This window comes from Coptis chinensis, chromosome 4 (assembly GCF_015680905.1).
Source record: "Coptis chinensis isolate HL-2020 chromosome 4, ASM1568090v1, whole genome shotgun sequence".
In the NCBI taxonomy this organism is placed as follows: Eukaryota; Viridiplantae; Streptophyta; class Magnoliopsida; order Ranunculales; family Ranunculaceae; genus Coptis; species Coptis chinensis.
Window position 1 is genome coordinate 72,857,341 of NC_141459.1, and position 13,661 is coordinate 72,871,001.

General features: G+C 37.4%; 1 protein-coding gene across 1 annotated transcript; it reads left to right on the top strand.

Annotated features, from left to right (window-relative positions):
• Positions 1–1,854: 1,854 nt before the first annotated feature.
• Positions 1,855–3,683, top strand: LOC147504717 (protein FAR-RED IMPAIRED RESPONSE 1-like). The gene is made up of 2 exons (XM_086605328.1): positions 1,855–3,023; positions 3,452–3,683. The coding sequence occupies exons 1-2, from the start codon at positions 1,855–1,857 to the stop codon at positions 3,681–3,683; spliced, it is 1,401 nt and encodes a 466-aa protein (XP_086461454.1).
• The last annotated feature ends 9,978 nt before the right edge of the window (positions 3,684–13,661 follow it).

Here is a 13,661-nt window from a genome sequence, read left to right on the forward strand (position 1 = left end):
TGGTTATTCAACAAATTTTTAGAAGCTATGCCCGGTGAGGCCCTCAAGATGATTATAACGGTCGGGGATCCAAAGAATGACAAAAGCAATTTCTCAGACGCTTCAAACTACTTTTCACAGGTATTATAAAGTTACATTGTTAGCAAGTTTAAATTAGTATTTTGAATGATGTAAAGTCATTGGATTCATGTTATAGGGTTTTGATATTCAGAATTTCATAACTGTACTGGTACATGCTTATAGTTATTCACGTGTTAAAGCATGTCCATCTAGGTCATTAGAAACATATCTATAGACTATGCATGCATTTTGTATCTTGTGGAACTTGGGATCTTGGGATTCATTGATGTAGGGTATACTCTCTTTCTCCCTCTTTCCTATGTGTTTGTGACGTTGTGGTGTATCTATGTGTAGTTACTTCTTGTGAGTTACCTATTGTTTGGATGGAAATGCAAATAAAGTATTAGGTAGCTATGAGGTTAGAAGGAGGTATAACATGGAAACTTATTTGTATGCATTTATTTTTTATGAAAGTTCAGTATCTACTAGCAAAATGTTTGTTCTTCTTAAAGATTAAAACATATGCTGCAATAATCTTTTGAAGTATAATAAAGGAAGCAAGGAACAAGACAAGAAGTAAAAACTATCAATGCGTGCTAAGATATACAACCTTTCTTGATGTACTTTTGACCGACAGGTGTTTGCCAGCACATTTTATGTCCCATGACTTTTGAGTCATTTAGCATAGGTGACCATTGCTACATGATCATAAGATGATCCAGTTTTCATTTATCTCAATTGATCATTAGTGCAAATAGGTGAAGCAATAAATAGTGATGACAACATATACCAGAAACAAGCGTGTGACTTTCTTTTTTTTTTTTTTTTTGCTTGGTGGATTCTAATTACTAAGATACAAAATGCACCCCTGAAATCTGAAGGCAGATTATCGCGCATCGAGACATTGGAAAGCGGGGATGGGTAGGCCAGCCTAGCTATTACAGTTCTAATAAATTCCAAGAACTATGTTGTTGATCAGACCAGTAAATGAATTTTACTTTATAACAAATTGATTCCAACAATCTGTATACCATGCAGAGTTATTGAAATAAGCTTTCTGCGGTAGCTTTTTCTATTTGTGCGTCAATGAAATAAAACAATTTGATGATGTAAACTTCCTAGTCCTTGCACTTTGTTATTTAAGTTTGTTTTGATTTCTATATTCTCCCTATTTCTGCTTCAGTACTGCTTGGACACAATGTCTGATTTGGGGATGTATAATGCTCTGACATTTCTACATTGATATTTAGTTAGAAGTCATTTAAATTGCCCTTTAAAGTTCAAACACTGATCTTGATTGGGTTTTTGAGACTTCTGCATTGAAATTCACAGATGAAGGTACCATTGATGCTGCCGCTTCCAAAGAATTTTAAAGAACGACAATTATATGCCGACTTCCAAAAACTGATTCCCTAACCGAGCTCTATTGATTTGAGATAAGCGACTGCATTTATTTTAATGCAACTTTGCAGTATCGAGTAATGGACTCAGTTTTTTGGGAAGAGAAGTACGTACTCGTTAAACAATTTGAACAAAACAACATGCTACTCCATGATCTGATACTTCAAAGAAAATGAACAAAAAGTTCAAGGTGAAGGACTATGCATGCATTTTGTATTTTGCATTAGTTTGAATCATTTTGTAAGAATTGTTGATATTGTGATATTTGAATCTTGTGGAGAGTATATATAGACTATGCATGCATTTTGTTTAAATATCTGAATGCCTTCGAAACTCGCATTATCTGAAAGCCTTTGTATATTCTATCACAGGTATTGTAGTTGGCACATACTAATGAAGTTTTCAGAGAAATTTGATACAACTAAATACAGTGAGTACTATGGGGAGTTCTCAAACTGCATATGGGGATTCGAGACGAAGGAAGTGTTTGATTTGAAGTGGACGGATCTGGTTAAGAGGAGTGGCTTACATGAAAATAAGTGGCTACTTTCAATGTATGATATCCGATCCAAATGGGTGCCTGCATATGTGAATCATATTTTTTCTGCTGGCATGTCCAATAGCCAACGAGCAAAAAGTGCCCATTCATTCTTCAAAAGGTATGTTTCAAAAGAAAATTCATTGGTAGATTTTATGGTTCAGTTTGGTATGGGACTTGTGCACCAATGCCATGAAGAGCTAATGGCGGATAATAAAGATATGGTTGAAAAACCAAAAATGAAAATGCTCCACAATTTTTTGGTACACATGGTTGAAGTTTATACACATAAGATGTTTTTTAAATTTCAAGACGAGTTGTGGGAGAGTTTGAGTTATAGATTTGAGCTTCTTAGTGAGAATGAAAGTTGTCGAGTTCATAAAGTTCAAAGAAAAATGGTAGAAAAGTCTAGGGTGCGGGAAATTATGTATAAAAAGGATTTAGATTTTGCTTCATGTACTTGCAAAAAATTTGAGAGCTCAGGGATCCCTTGCAGGCACATTTTGTCATATTTGAACAGGATGCATGATTTTGATAAGTTGCCGGACCATTACATTTTAACGCGTTGGTGTAAAACAGCAAAGACAGGGATAGTCATTGATGATGGTGGAACTGAGATAACAGATGATAAATCGTATCTTATGAAGTGGAGTGAATTAATTCACATGTCTACACTTGTAGTTGATAAAGCCCTTAGAAGTAAGGAAGCAACTAAAGTATTTACTGATACTTTAAGTAGTGCACTTAAAAATATTAACAGCTTGGTTAGTTGTGGTACAAGTGCAACAGCACTGCTAGATAAAGGTAGTCAAAATTTTGGTTCTGGTACATGTTTAGGAGTACCTGAAAAAAATAATTACTGTGAACCAAGTCAAGCGAGGGCAAAAGGGTGCGGAAAAAGGCTTAAGAGGGGAAAAGAGAAAGCACTCAGGAAGGAGAAACAAAATAAAGCCAGACGATGCAATGGTTGTAACCAGGTTGGAGTGACTCATGATAAAAGAAATTGTCCAGAGTTCATAAATCGGTAAGAAACTCGCATTATTTGTTTGTTTTTTTAGTAAAGCAACCAAATACTTATAATTATAGTGGTAATTGACTTGCAGTGCACATTCTTCCTTATGCGACGAAGATGCAAGGAATTGTCCAGAGCTCATAAATCAGTAAGAAATTAAATTTGCATTATTCGTTGGTTGTTGTTGTTGTTGTTTTGTAAAACAACCACATACTTATTATAGTGTTAATTGACTACCAGTGAACAATCTTCCTTATACAACGATTATGCAATAGATGAGGATGCAACAGATGATGATTCTTTGGGTGAACAATCAGTGGATGAGTTTTGAAGTTTACATATTAAAGGATACTGGGAGGGGTGTATTTTGAAGAGTGCATGGATCTTCTTTTAAGTATTTTGTTTCTTTTTTATTGTGCTTGTTGCTTGGACATCGCAAGCTGGAATAACCATGTTAAGGAAGAAAGGTTGACTCGTTACAAGGGTTTCAAGGAGGATCATAAACGAATGCTCGTTGCAACAGATTTGGTTGGAAGCGGGATAGACATTGAACGCGTTAACATTGTGCTCAATTATGACATGCCTGATTCAGCTGATACGTATTTGCACAGCTGGTATGGATTAGTAAAAGGTTGGGGAATCCCTTTATGCCCTCAACTCTTTAAGACTTGAAGCCTTGTAAATGGACCAGTCTCTACAAGAAGATGGAGCAGGTGTGAGATGATCTACCAAGTCACAACTCACAAGAGCCCTAGCGCGTGGAAAGAGAGGAACAATGATAGACATTGCTAGGTAGTTGCGTTTAGTTTTTATGTATTATTTGGCCAATAAATGAATGTGATTTGCATAGGTGGTCTAGAATGAAATCTCTAGAGAGAAGTCCTAAAAAAAGGACAGATAGAAAAAGAACAAATGTCTCCCATTGTTAAAGTCTTACAGATCAATATATTCAAGCGAATGAAGCATAATCAATGGAAAATAATATATAAGAACAACTCAATTGTTTGGCAATAAGATATCAATGAACAAACTTACATACAAAAACAATATAGAAAACTATGAACCTGCACAAGTTTATGGAAAACTCCAAGGCGTCACCTGTTGTTTTTGGATAAGTAGCCCAAAATTGGTGCATGGCATTTGTCAAGCTACTAAGATTTTAGTGCTCTTTCGCATTCTTTATGGCCAAGCTCTCAATAACACTAGTGGACTTGGAATCCTAATAGTCAGAGTAATCAATTCCATGGCCATTGAGCATCTCTCCACACACACCAACGGCCAATCATATCTCTATCTGCCAACCCATTTGAAACCCATTTGACTGGCTCCTGTCAACCTTAAGACGACTGTTCTCATTCTCTTCAGTTGTCTGACAACATTGTAGTATCCTATTACGCAATCTAGCCTCCTCTCTGTATTTCGGACAGAAATACCTAGGATGTTGTATAAATTGAACATTATTCCACCAGAGCTTGAGAGCCTAAAGAAACAGAAGAACAAAAAATGGACATTTAATTCCAATCTCAAACTACTCAAAGGCTAAACACTCAATTATGACATGCCTAATTTGGTTGGAAGAGGAATAGACATTGTGCTCAAATGAATGCAACTCATCACCAGTCAATGCATCCCATATTTTCGCAGTAAAATCAGCTGACCCAGAAGCAGCACGTAAAGCATTAGTATCGAAACAACAACTCCAATCCAATCTCCCTTCTCTCCATTCCTCAGCATCGGACTTGAATCTTTGATGGAACTGATGAGAAATAATCCATCAGGAGTAACAGGACTATAGAACAAATCAACGACTGGTCTCGAATTGTTCATTTGTTTTTTAAACTAAAGAGTGAGAGAGACGAGAGAGAAAATAGTGTAGAAGAAAAAATAACGGAAGAGAGAGAGAGTCACGAAGGACTGAAGAAGAGAGAATACTAAGTATATATACAGTCCCGCTCCCAAACGGATGTACGTATACGGACTTGGCAAAAAATAAAGAATATCACGTGAGAAAGAAAAAAAAACCCCACCGCACTACAACTTAAAACCCCATAAATAAAAAGAGAAAAAAAAAGGAAATAAGGAAATAACCCACTTAGTATATATATACAATTGAAATAAGTCCTTAAAACTAATTTAGTAAAGGCTGTAAAGGGGTAGTAACATGCCAAGTTCTTCAGCAACTCTTCAAGTTATTCGGCAACTCGGCAAGTAACAATAAGTTTTTTTTTTTTTTTTTTTTTTTAAAGGTTGTGAAGAAAAAAATAAATAAAATGGTCGTGAGAGAACCATGAGAGGACGTGAGGGAAAAGAGAGAAAATTGGAGGGAGAGAAAAGAGTGGAAAAGAGAGTCACGTAGGAGTTGAGGAAATATAGGATATATTATTATCTTTTTGGTTATTTCCTTTTTTTTTCCTCTTTTCATTTATGGGGTTTTAAAATGTAGTGCGATGGGTTTTTTTTTTTCTCACGCGTGATATTCTTTATTTTTTGCCAAGTCAGTATACGTACATCCGTTTGGGAGCGGGACTCTCTCTCTCTCTCTCTCTTTCCCCGCTCTTAGACGGACGTCCGTTTACGGACTTTACTTAAAAGCCAAAATTTGAAAATACTAAATATACTCTCACGAAGGGTTTTCTCATGACTCGCTCCTTCTCTCTCCGAAGTCCAAATTTACGTGACTATTTCCCTCCCTCCTGGTACTCTCTTTCTCTCTCTCATGGGGAATAGTGTTGGTTCTTCACATCAGGAATAGTGCTTTTGATTCAATCTCATGTTCTTGTTTGAGCATTACTCTGTTGAGGAACTAATGATTGCTAGGTGGAATCCAGAGCAATTATACAAGGACAGTATGTCTATTCTTGTTCTTAATGGAAGAAGCTAGTAATATCTCCTCGCCATTCCTCAACTTCGTGAATCCTAATATAGTGCCTCGTGTAGCAATAGATTCCAGAAATATGCTATCTAGCTCACTTCTGCTCTTCATGCAAGGCCCAAGGTTTCATGTTTCTGCTGGACCAGCCAAAATATCTCTCATGTGGAATGTAATAGTGAGATCTAACCAATCCTCTTCACTTCTCATCCAAGAAAAATTAGCAAATATTAGTCTCAGTGAACATGATGTATTAACATCATTTCAACTGAGTTGGCAATTCCCTGGTTTTTGAGTTTCTTCAGCCTTCTTTATTTCCTTTTATTTTTGGTGTTTGTGACAACAATGTGCTTTTTTGAAGGTAGCTCAGAGCTCATAGGTTTTAAGACAGAATTAACTCGTTGCTAGTGGAGGAGTGGACTTCATCCTCAACTACTTAAACCTCAGAGAATGTCTCTTGGAAGCATGGGTAATTAGTTTAACTTGGGTTCTTGATTCCACCTGTATGTATTGCGATTTAAAGGATCTAAGTTCTAGTAGCTAAATGGTTCCCTCTGCGTAACATGGAAATTATATCGTAGATGAGAACAAAACTCCGCCCAAGAACAAACAAAATACATCTTTAACTTGCTACTTCATCCCAATCTACCCAATCTATTTTGTAATTCATACTAGTTCACAGATTGGTACTTCACTTTAGTTCTGATTTAGATCAAGTTACCAACCCAGATAAAATGTTGGAGCAGCATTTGTGGATTTACTAACGATGAATTGTTAAATGTGAGACGGTTATTAAAGTGTTTTAATGTACTTATAGATTTGCTGTGGAACGATTTGAAATATACATGTTGTTACGAAAAAAGGTTCCCTCGAAAGAGCACCAGCTGGATTGTGGAAAAAAAATGAAAAGGTCACTGCTGTAGTGTTGTGTGATGTCTCTTGTGCAGACAGATACAAAAATGTCAGACTTGGTTCCTACAAAACCAAAGCAAACCAACGTCAAACACAAAGAAGAGTCTCTCATTCTGACCGTCCTCCTCTCTCTAATTCACTTATTCCAATTGTCGTCAACCCCGACAACATGCTAAGATTATTTTTTCTAGTATCAAATTTACATAAATAGATCAACTCCCACCGAAACAACAAGTTTGCCAAGATTTGCACATAAAAATTTACAGTGCAAGCAATGGCACAATTTGTTCGGACGGATACCAACAAGAGCCTAGAGAGCCTACTAGACATGAATAAGTCGGTTATTTCCAAGCAGCCAAACACTCAAATACATGGTACAAACAAAGCGGTCAGGGGTCAAGGCCTTGAATTTGAGAGAAGAGGAACCCCATGAGAGAGAGAAAGAGAGTACCAGGAGGGAGGGAAATTGTAATATATGTTTGGACTTCGGAGAGAAAAGGAGTGAGTCATGAGAAAACCCTTCGTGAGAGTATATTTAGTATTTCGAAATTTCGGTTTTTAAGTAAAGTCCGTAAACGGACGTCCGTCTAAGAGCGGGGATATATATATATATATATATATATATATATATATATATATATATATATATATATATATATATGATTTAGTTGGGGCAATATATTTAACAGTTGCCTTGGTCCTGGGAAATCTATTTAATGTTTGTTTGGATGATTAATACCCAAATATACCAGTTCCATGGGGACTGGGACTTGATATCTGCTTTGGCTAATGATGAATTGGAGAGAGATAGAAACGAGATATTAATGGGTCATCACCTGATCCTTATGGATGCGGTATTCGCCAAGGTCTTAAGATCTTTTTGCGGGAGTTCACATATAGGTTTGAGAATGGGCGAGGGTTAGATTTTCAGAGGAGAGTCTTCCATCATTTGAGAAGGTTGTGCAGGCCTTCTCTGTACATAAGAACTAAGAAGCACAAATTTGTGCATGGTAAGTCCTTTCCTGATTCTCGTTTCTTACTTGGTTGTACCACCAAGAATAATATCCGTACTAGAGATATCCTTTTTGGGAGGAGAAAACTAATTGCGAGCTTTAGGCTTTTGTGTATGTCGAATGGGGAGTGTGTCAGTCACTCTCATTCAATCTCCATTTTTCTTGGCATATTTGGTGTCATTTTGCTCTCTGTTTGAGGTTTATTTGGAAGTCCCTGGATTGGTGAAGGAGTTATAGTTTCTTGCTTGGTTCCAGCGAATACTTTCCTTAGAGAGGCACTGGTTTATGAAGCATTGCCATTTTCGGCCATGTTGTGTTGAGAAGACAATTAGAGCTCTCATTGCATTTTGAGGGAAGGGCAATGTCATATGAGAAGACTATTAGAGCTCTGTCAGGTCATTTTGAGGGAAGGGTAATGTCATATGAGAAAACGATTAGAGCTCTGTCATTGCATTTTGAGGGAACGGCTAAGTCATATGAGAAGACGATTAGAGCTCTGTCATTGCATTTTGAGGGAACGACTAAGTCATATGAGAAGACAATTAGAGAGCTGTCAATGCATTTTTAGGGTAGATATGTTGTGTCCACGCCGTACTTATGCAACACAGGTTGAGAGAGATATCCGTTTTTACTATTTTTTTTCCCAGTTGGATATCTTTGATATATAGCTTGAAGTATTGTACCTTTTGGGCGTATTTTGTTGTTTGTGTGGTCTGTCTTGTTGATGTCTTACTTGTGTTTCGTGTGTCTGTTTTGTACTGTACGATATCTCATCCTCATTGATATATAGAGTAGCTACTACTCCTTTAATCAAACCGAAAAATAGAAAAATAGAGTAAAAAGGACTTACAGTAACATTTTCTTCCCATTAGTCTACTCTTGCATCATTTTTTAGACTAGAGATGAGGAGAGTACTCTAGATTGAGGGAAGTAAGAAATCCAAATTATGGACCTAAAATACATCCAAAGTAGCCCCAACTCCCATGAAGTCATGATTGTCTTGATCGCGGTAAATAATAAAAGAATAGTCAGAAGATGACTATTTGCCTTCTTTGTCTGCAGTTTACTTAACAGAAGAATTATGAGACCATTAATAACTCTCAGATCGTGTACATTTCAATCTTGCAACATATCTTTTCTCACATAATAAGTATGATAATTATTTTCAATGCTCTATCTTTGTGGGTGTGTGTATGCATCTAGTCCTCTATCAATACCTTTCTTTGTCAATTGTCACATTTTTTCATATTATATGTTAGTCTGTAACTGATATGGTTTTGAAAATATGTATTTATTGTAGGTCTCATTCTTCATCGGGATTATCCCAATATTTGTAGCGTGGGTATATTCTGAGTATTTGGAGTACAAGAAGAACTATCCTAAACTGTGAGTTGCGTAACCTTTTAATTGTGTAGATTACTTTTACTTTCTCCCTATACAACATGCAAAATGCATCGACTAACACCTATATTCTATTCAATTTAATGTGAAACTTACTAAGAAGTATTTGAGAAGCTGTCATGCTCTCGTTGCTTGTGTTCTGTGATGTCTTTATTCATTTTCAAATTGGGGCTGCGTTTTGCTGATCAGCTGCAGAAGTCATTTGCGCAAACTCTGTTAAATTATGTTGCAACTATTAAATGTTCAATTAATAAGAACATTCAACTCATTTGCCTAAGATTGTTTTCGATATGTGATTTGGCCATTACTTTCCCTTCATTAATTTTAACTACCTTATCATAAGATATTCAATCCATATAACGTGCAATTTGTTTAATCTCTTATATCTTGTATGAACTATTCTAGTTTAATTATTTCGGCTCTAACTTTTTTCTACTAATGTACTTCCTACTACACCCTGCAGCATGGACAACATACTACAAATTATGCAGTATTTATACTTACAAGATGATCATATATCATCTTTGCTCATGGACGGACTAGCTATCTTCAACTATTTATTAATTCTAAGTTTTCAGTTTGCTTCTATTAATTAACATTCAATAAATTGTCTAAATGAGTAACAGGTTCGACCAGTGGTCCGTACACATGAGCATAATCAAAAGGTAAATGACTGGATATTATCTAAAGCCCAAAAGAAAATGGTCTCGGGTTTGGGCTTCAAGCACCTGAGAAAAATAGACCAGTTCCATGGGGACCGGGACTTGATATCTGCTTTGGTTAACCGTTGGCGACCAGAGACTAATTCATTCCACTTTCCAACTTTTGAAGTAACAATTACACTAGAGGATGTTGCCTATATTCTAGGCTTAAATGTAATTGGGAAACCAATTGTGGGCAACTCAAAATTGGACGCTCATGAAGCATGTAAGAAATATTTGGGCCTAAGTCCTCCAGAGTCAGAGGTAAGAGGGAAATCGCTGAAATTGTGCCGGGTGCAAACTACCTTCGATGCGACGAAAGCGGTGTGTGAGCGAAGCACAACGCGTGATTGTGTTTGTGTTATCCCTCATTGGAAGCACAGTTTTTTCAGAGCTAGGAGGTTATCATGTGCATACAAAGTATCTACCATTCCTGGCTGATATGGAGAATTGTGTCTCGTATGCTTGGGGCACTGCTGTGCTTGCGTTCCTATTCAGGTCACTCATGCGGGCATCACTTCGTCGTAAAGAAAATAACAAAGGCCACAAAAGTGACTATAATTTTGTTTTGAACGTTTGTGGCTCTTTAACTCTACTGTTGGTAAGTGTTGTAACAATGTAGCTTCAAATTCTTTTATGGACTGTTCTTTATTAATTAACTATGTATTGGATTGTAATTGTGGATGTTCGCTTCTAGGCATGGTTTTACGAAAGGATTCGTATGTATCAGCCAAGGTGTCCTGCTTTTGTTAAATTCCCAGCTGCTTACCGGTGGAAACACGTCAAATATAGACCTTCAAAGCTCACGTATGAGCATCTAAGTGCAAAGATGGACACGCTACGTGCGGATAAGGTTAGTCGTGCAATGGTTATCTTAAGTAGATATTTAGGTATTAGCGATATGCATTTATACTTCATATCTGTCATGCATAAACAAATTAACCACGTTGTAAAAAAACCAGTGCAATTAGGTTGTTTGGAGCTGATCACTACTTATTTATGTGTGAATGTGAATGCCAAAGAAGTGTATATGCTATTCTTGGTATGATGTTTGCTATTTTAGATAATATGGCAGTCATGGGATGCCTGGGTGACTGCTCCCCAGTTTGTTTTGAACACTTCATATACGAAGCCCATATCGACATGGCTTATACACTTCGACATTGTAGAGAGGTATATGCCAGAAAGATGCATGAGGCAGTTTGGGCGGAAGCAACACATACCGGATCCACCTCCTAGGTGGAGAGATGATCCTAAATCCCGAAAGCCGTCCAAAGAAATATGCGCAGACTGGGAAATCTGGTGTACGTCTGACTGTACTGGGGAGGAACAAGTAGAGTTTACCGAGGCAGGTCATGCAGCTTACTTGGAGTGGTATAGGAGCCACAGTGTCACGTAGATTCGACCCTTACACCCTCATGAGGCATTGCTGAGGGAAAAGTTGACTGAAGAAGTTAATATGTTATGAATTCATTCCGTGTGTTTACTATGTTTATGTTTAGAATGACGTTTGCTTAGAATGCATGTTCTTAACGACATTTGTTTAGAATGCATGCTTTTAGAAAGTAGCTTGATTATGATATGATGAGATTTCCCTTAAAACTTCTTCTTGCTAGTAACTTCAACCTTTGTTATGTGGATAGTTATCCATGTATATCTTGTGAAGCTAAAACTGCATTTGTTTTTGTGTTTTGGTGTAGAGGAAGCGCTCTTTCTGCCTTGCTTAATTGCTTGTGCCTTTCTTTGAGAGTATCACTGAGCAAGTAATCCTGGCCAAAAGATTTGCTCACCGTGCATTTAGAAATAGTAAGAGCTGGTGAAGCCAGGAGTGATGCTGATGTAAGTGAAGATATGCATTGTGATGAGAGTGCGAGTGGTGTTCAGGAAAGCTCCAATGACATTAGTAGTGAGCCTGATCCTTTTTTGGTACCAACTTATGAAAGTGAAGATAGCGCTGATGACATAGAAGTCAATGAACAAGGTGAGCGGATCAATGTAGTAAACGAACCAGTCAATGTCCCATCTCCAGTCAATGTGCGGTTGTTAGATGAAAATATGCCGCTGACTACAACACTGCCTGCTTCTCGTGGTGGTAAGTTTAGGTTGTGATGTACAGTATTATCGAATTAATGATGTACTCTTTAGTGTAAATGAATAAACACATATTTGAACTGATGTGTAAAGAATGTAGAAGGATGCATTGCTAGTGGTCGTCCCCAAGTCGAGCCAGAAATACGTAATGGTAACCTGGAATTGTTTAAATACATATAGGCATCAAAGAATTGAATTCCCAAAGTAATAATTATCATTGATGCTTACGGGCTGGAATTAGGGACAATTGGTTATGCAGGTAATTCTTCAAGTCCGGTTGACAATATTATCACCTCAGTGCATGCAGAATATGATATGCAAGACATGCGTGAAGGTAAACATGTTTTCAAATTTATTAATGATGCAGTTTTTTTTTAAAAAAAAAAATTATAAGGTTTAGTACACCCCAACTTGTATTAACTTAACTTAATTAAAGAAGTGGATAAAGGTCCTGACTTTTGCAAGTTTGCATTAGTAGGTAGACTAGACTTCCAAAAGATCAAAATTTAAAGGGTTCATCACTAAGGTTTTATGGGCACCCAAAAAATAATGTTTGGTAACCCCTCTCGGTAGAGGCTATATCATGGTAACATTTTCTGATGAAAGTGACTACCATAGGGTTTGGGAACAAGGCACTTCCATCTTTGAGATTAAATCAGTGGTCACCTAAGTTTTCTGGTGATAAACAATTTCAAAGTCATGCTCTTGTATGGGTTAGATTTCCAGGGCACAGTCTTGAGTATTGAGAAGTAAAGAATCTAATTGCTATGGGAAGGGCTTTTGGAAGGCATACACATGTTTGTGTTCAATATAAGTCCTCTAGTTAGGGCGATAGTTTCCGCAAAGACAATGTTCAAGACAATTGGCTTGTGAGATTCCTCCTTTGGTTCGTGATTCCCTAGGATCCATACTAATATGTTCTTACATATCCCCTCTTTTCTTTAGTCTTGTAGGACTATTCAGAAGCATCTTGTCATCAAAGCCAGTTTGCCTTCATTCCGACAAAAAGTGTGCTGCCTTATTCTTTTTTCGCTTGGTTCCTCACAAAAGAGATTGGACACGTCCTCACTTGTTCTTTTTTCAAGATCTTTGAGCCTCTTAAGGATGTCGTAGGGATTCTTCTAACAGGTTTGTCCCTGTGCTAATTGACCCCCTCTAATCCCGGCCGGGCAAGGGACTAGTTCTCTACCCGATCCCATTCCGACTTCTGTAGGGCTTACTGGTAACAGTTTCAGCATTGCACCTCACTAGGGTGGCTTTTTTTTATCAGGTTTACTATCCAAGTCCCTTAGCCTTAGTTGGAAGCGAACCCAAAGAAAGCTAAGTTGCTTTTCTTTGTCCGTCTGTCTTTTTCTTCTTCGTGCTGCTCTAGAGATGGTAGTGAGGGAGGGAAATTCTTTGTCTTTCAATGTAGTTCCTTTGCTTGGGCTTCTTACCGTGGCGGAAGAAAGTAGGTTCATAATGAGAAAGGGATTTGCTCAAGCTGTTTCCATTGCGATCGGTTCTCTTTGCTCTTTACCATTCTTTGTTGCACCCTTATCCCAACCAAGTAATACAAAACCCTTCTGCTCAACAGCTATTCTGATTTCTGAAAATCAAAATACTATCTTATGAAAGAAAGAACTTTGAAACGATCATGCCAAAGGAACTTCGGGACGGGATC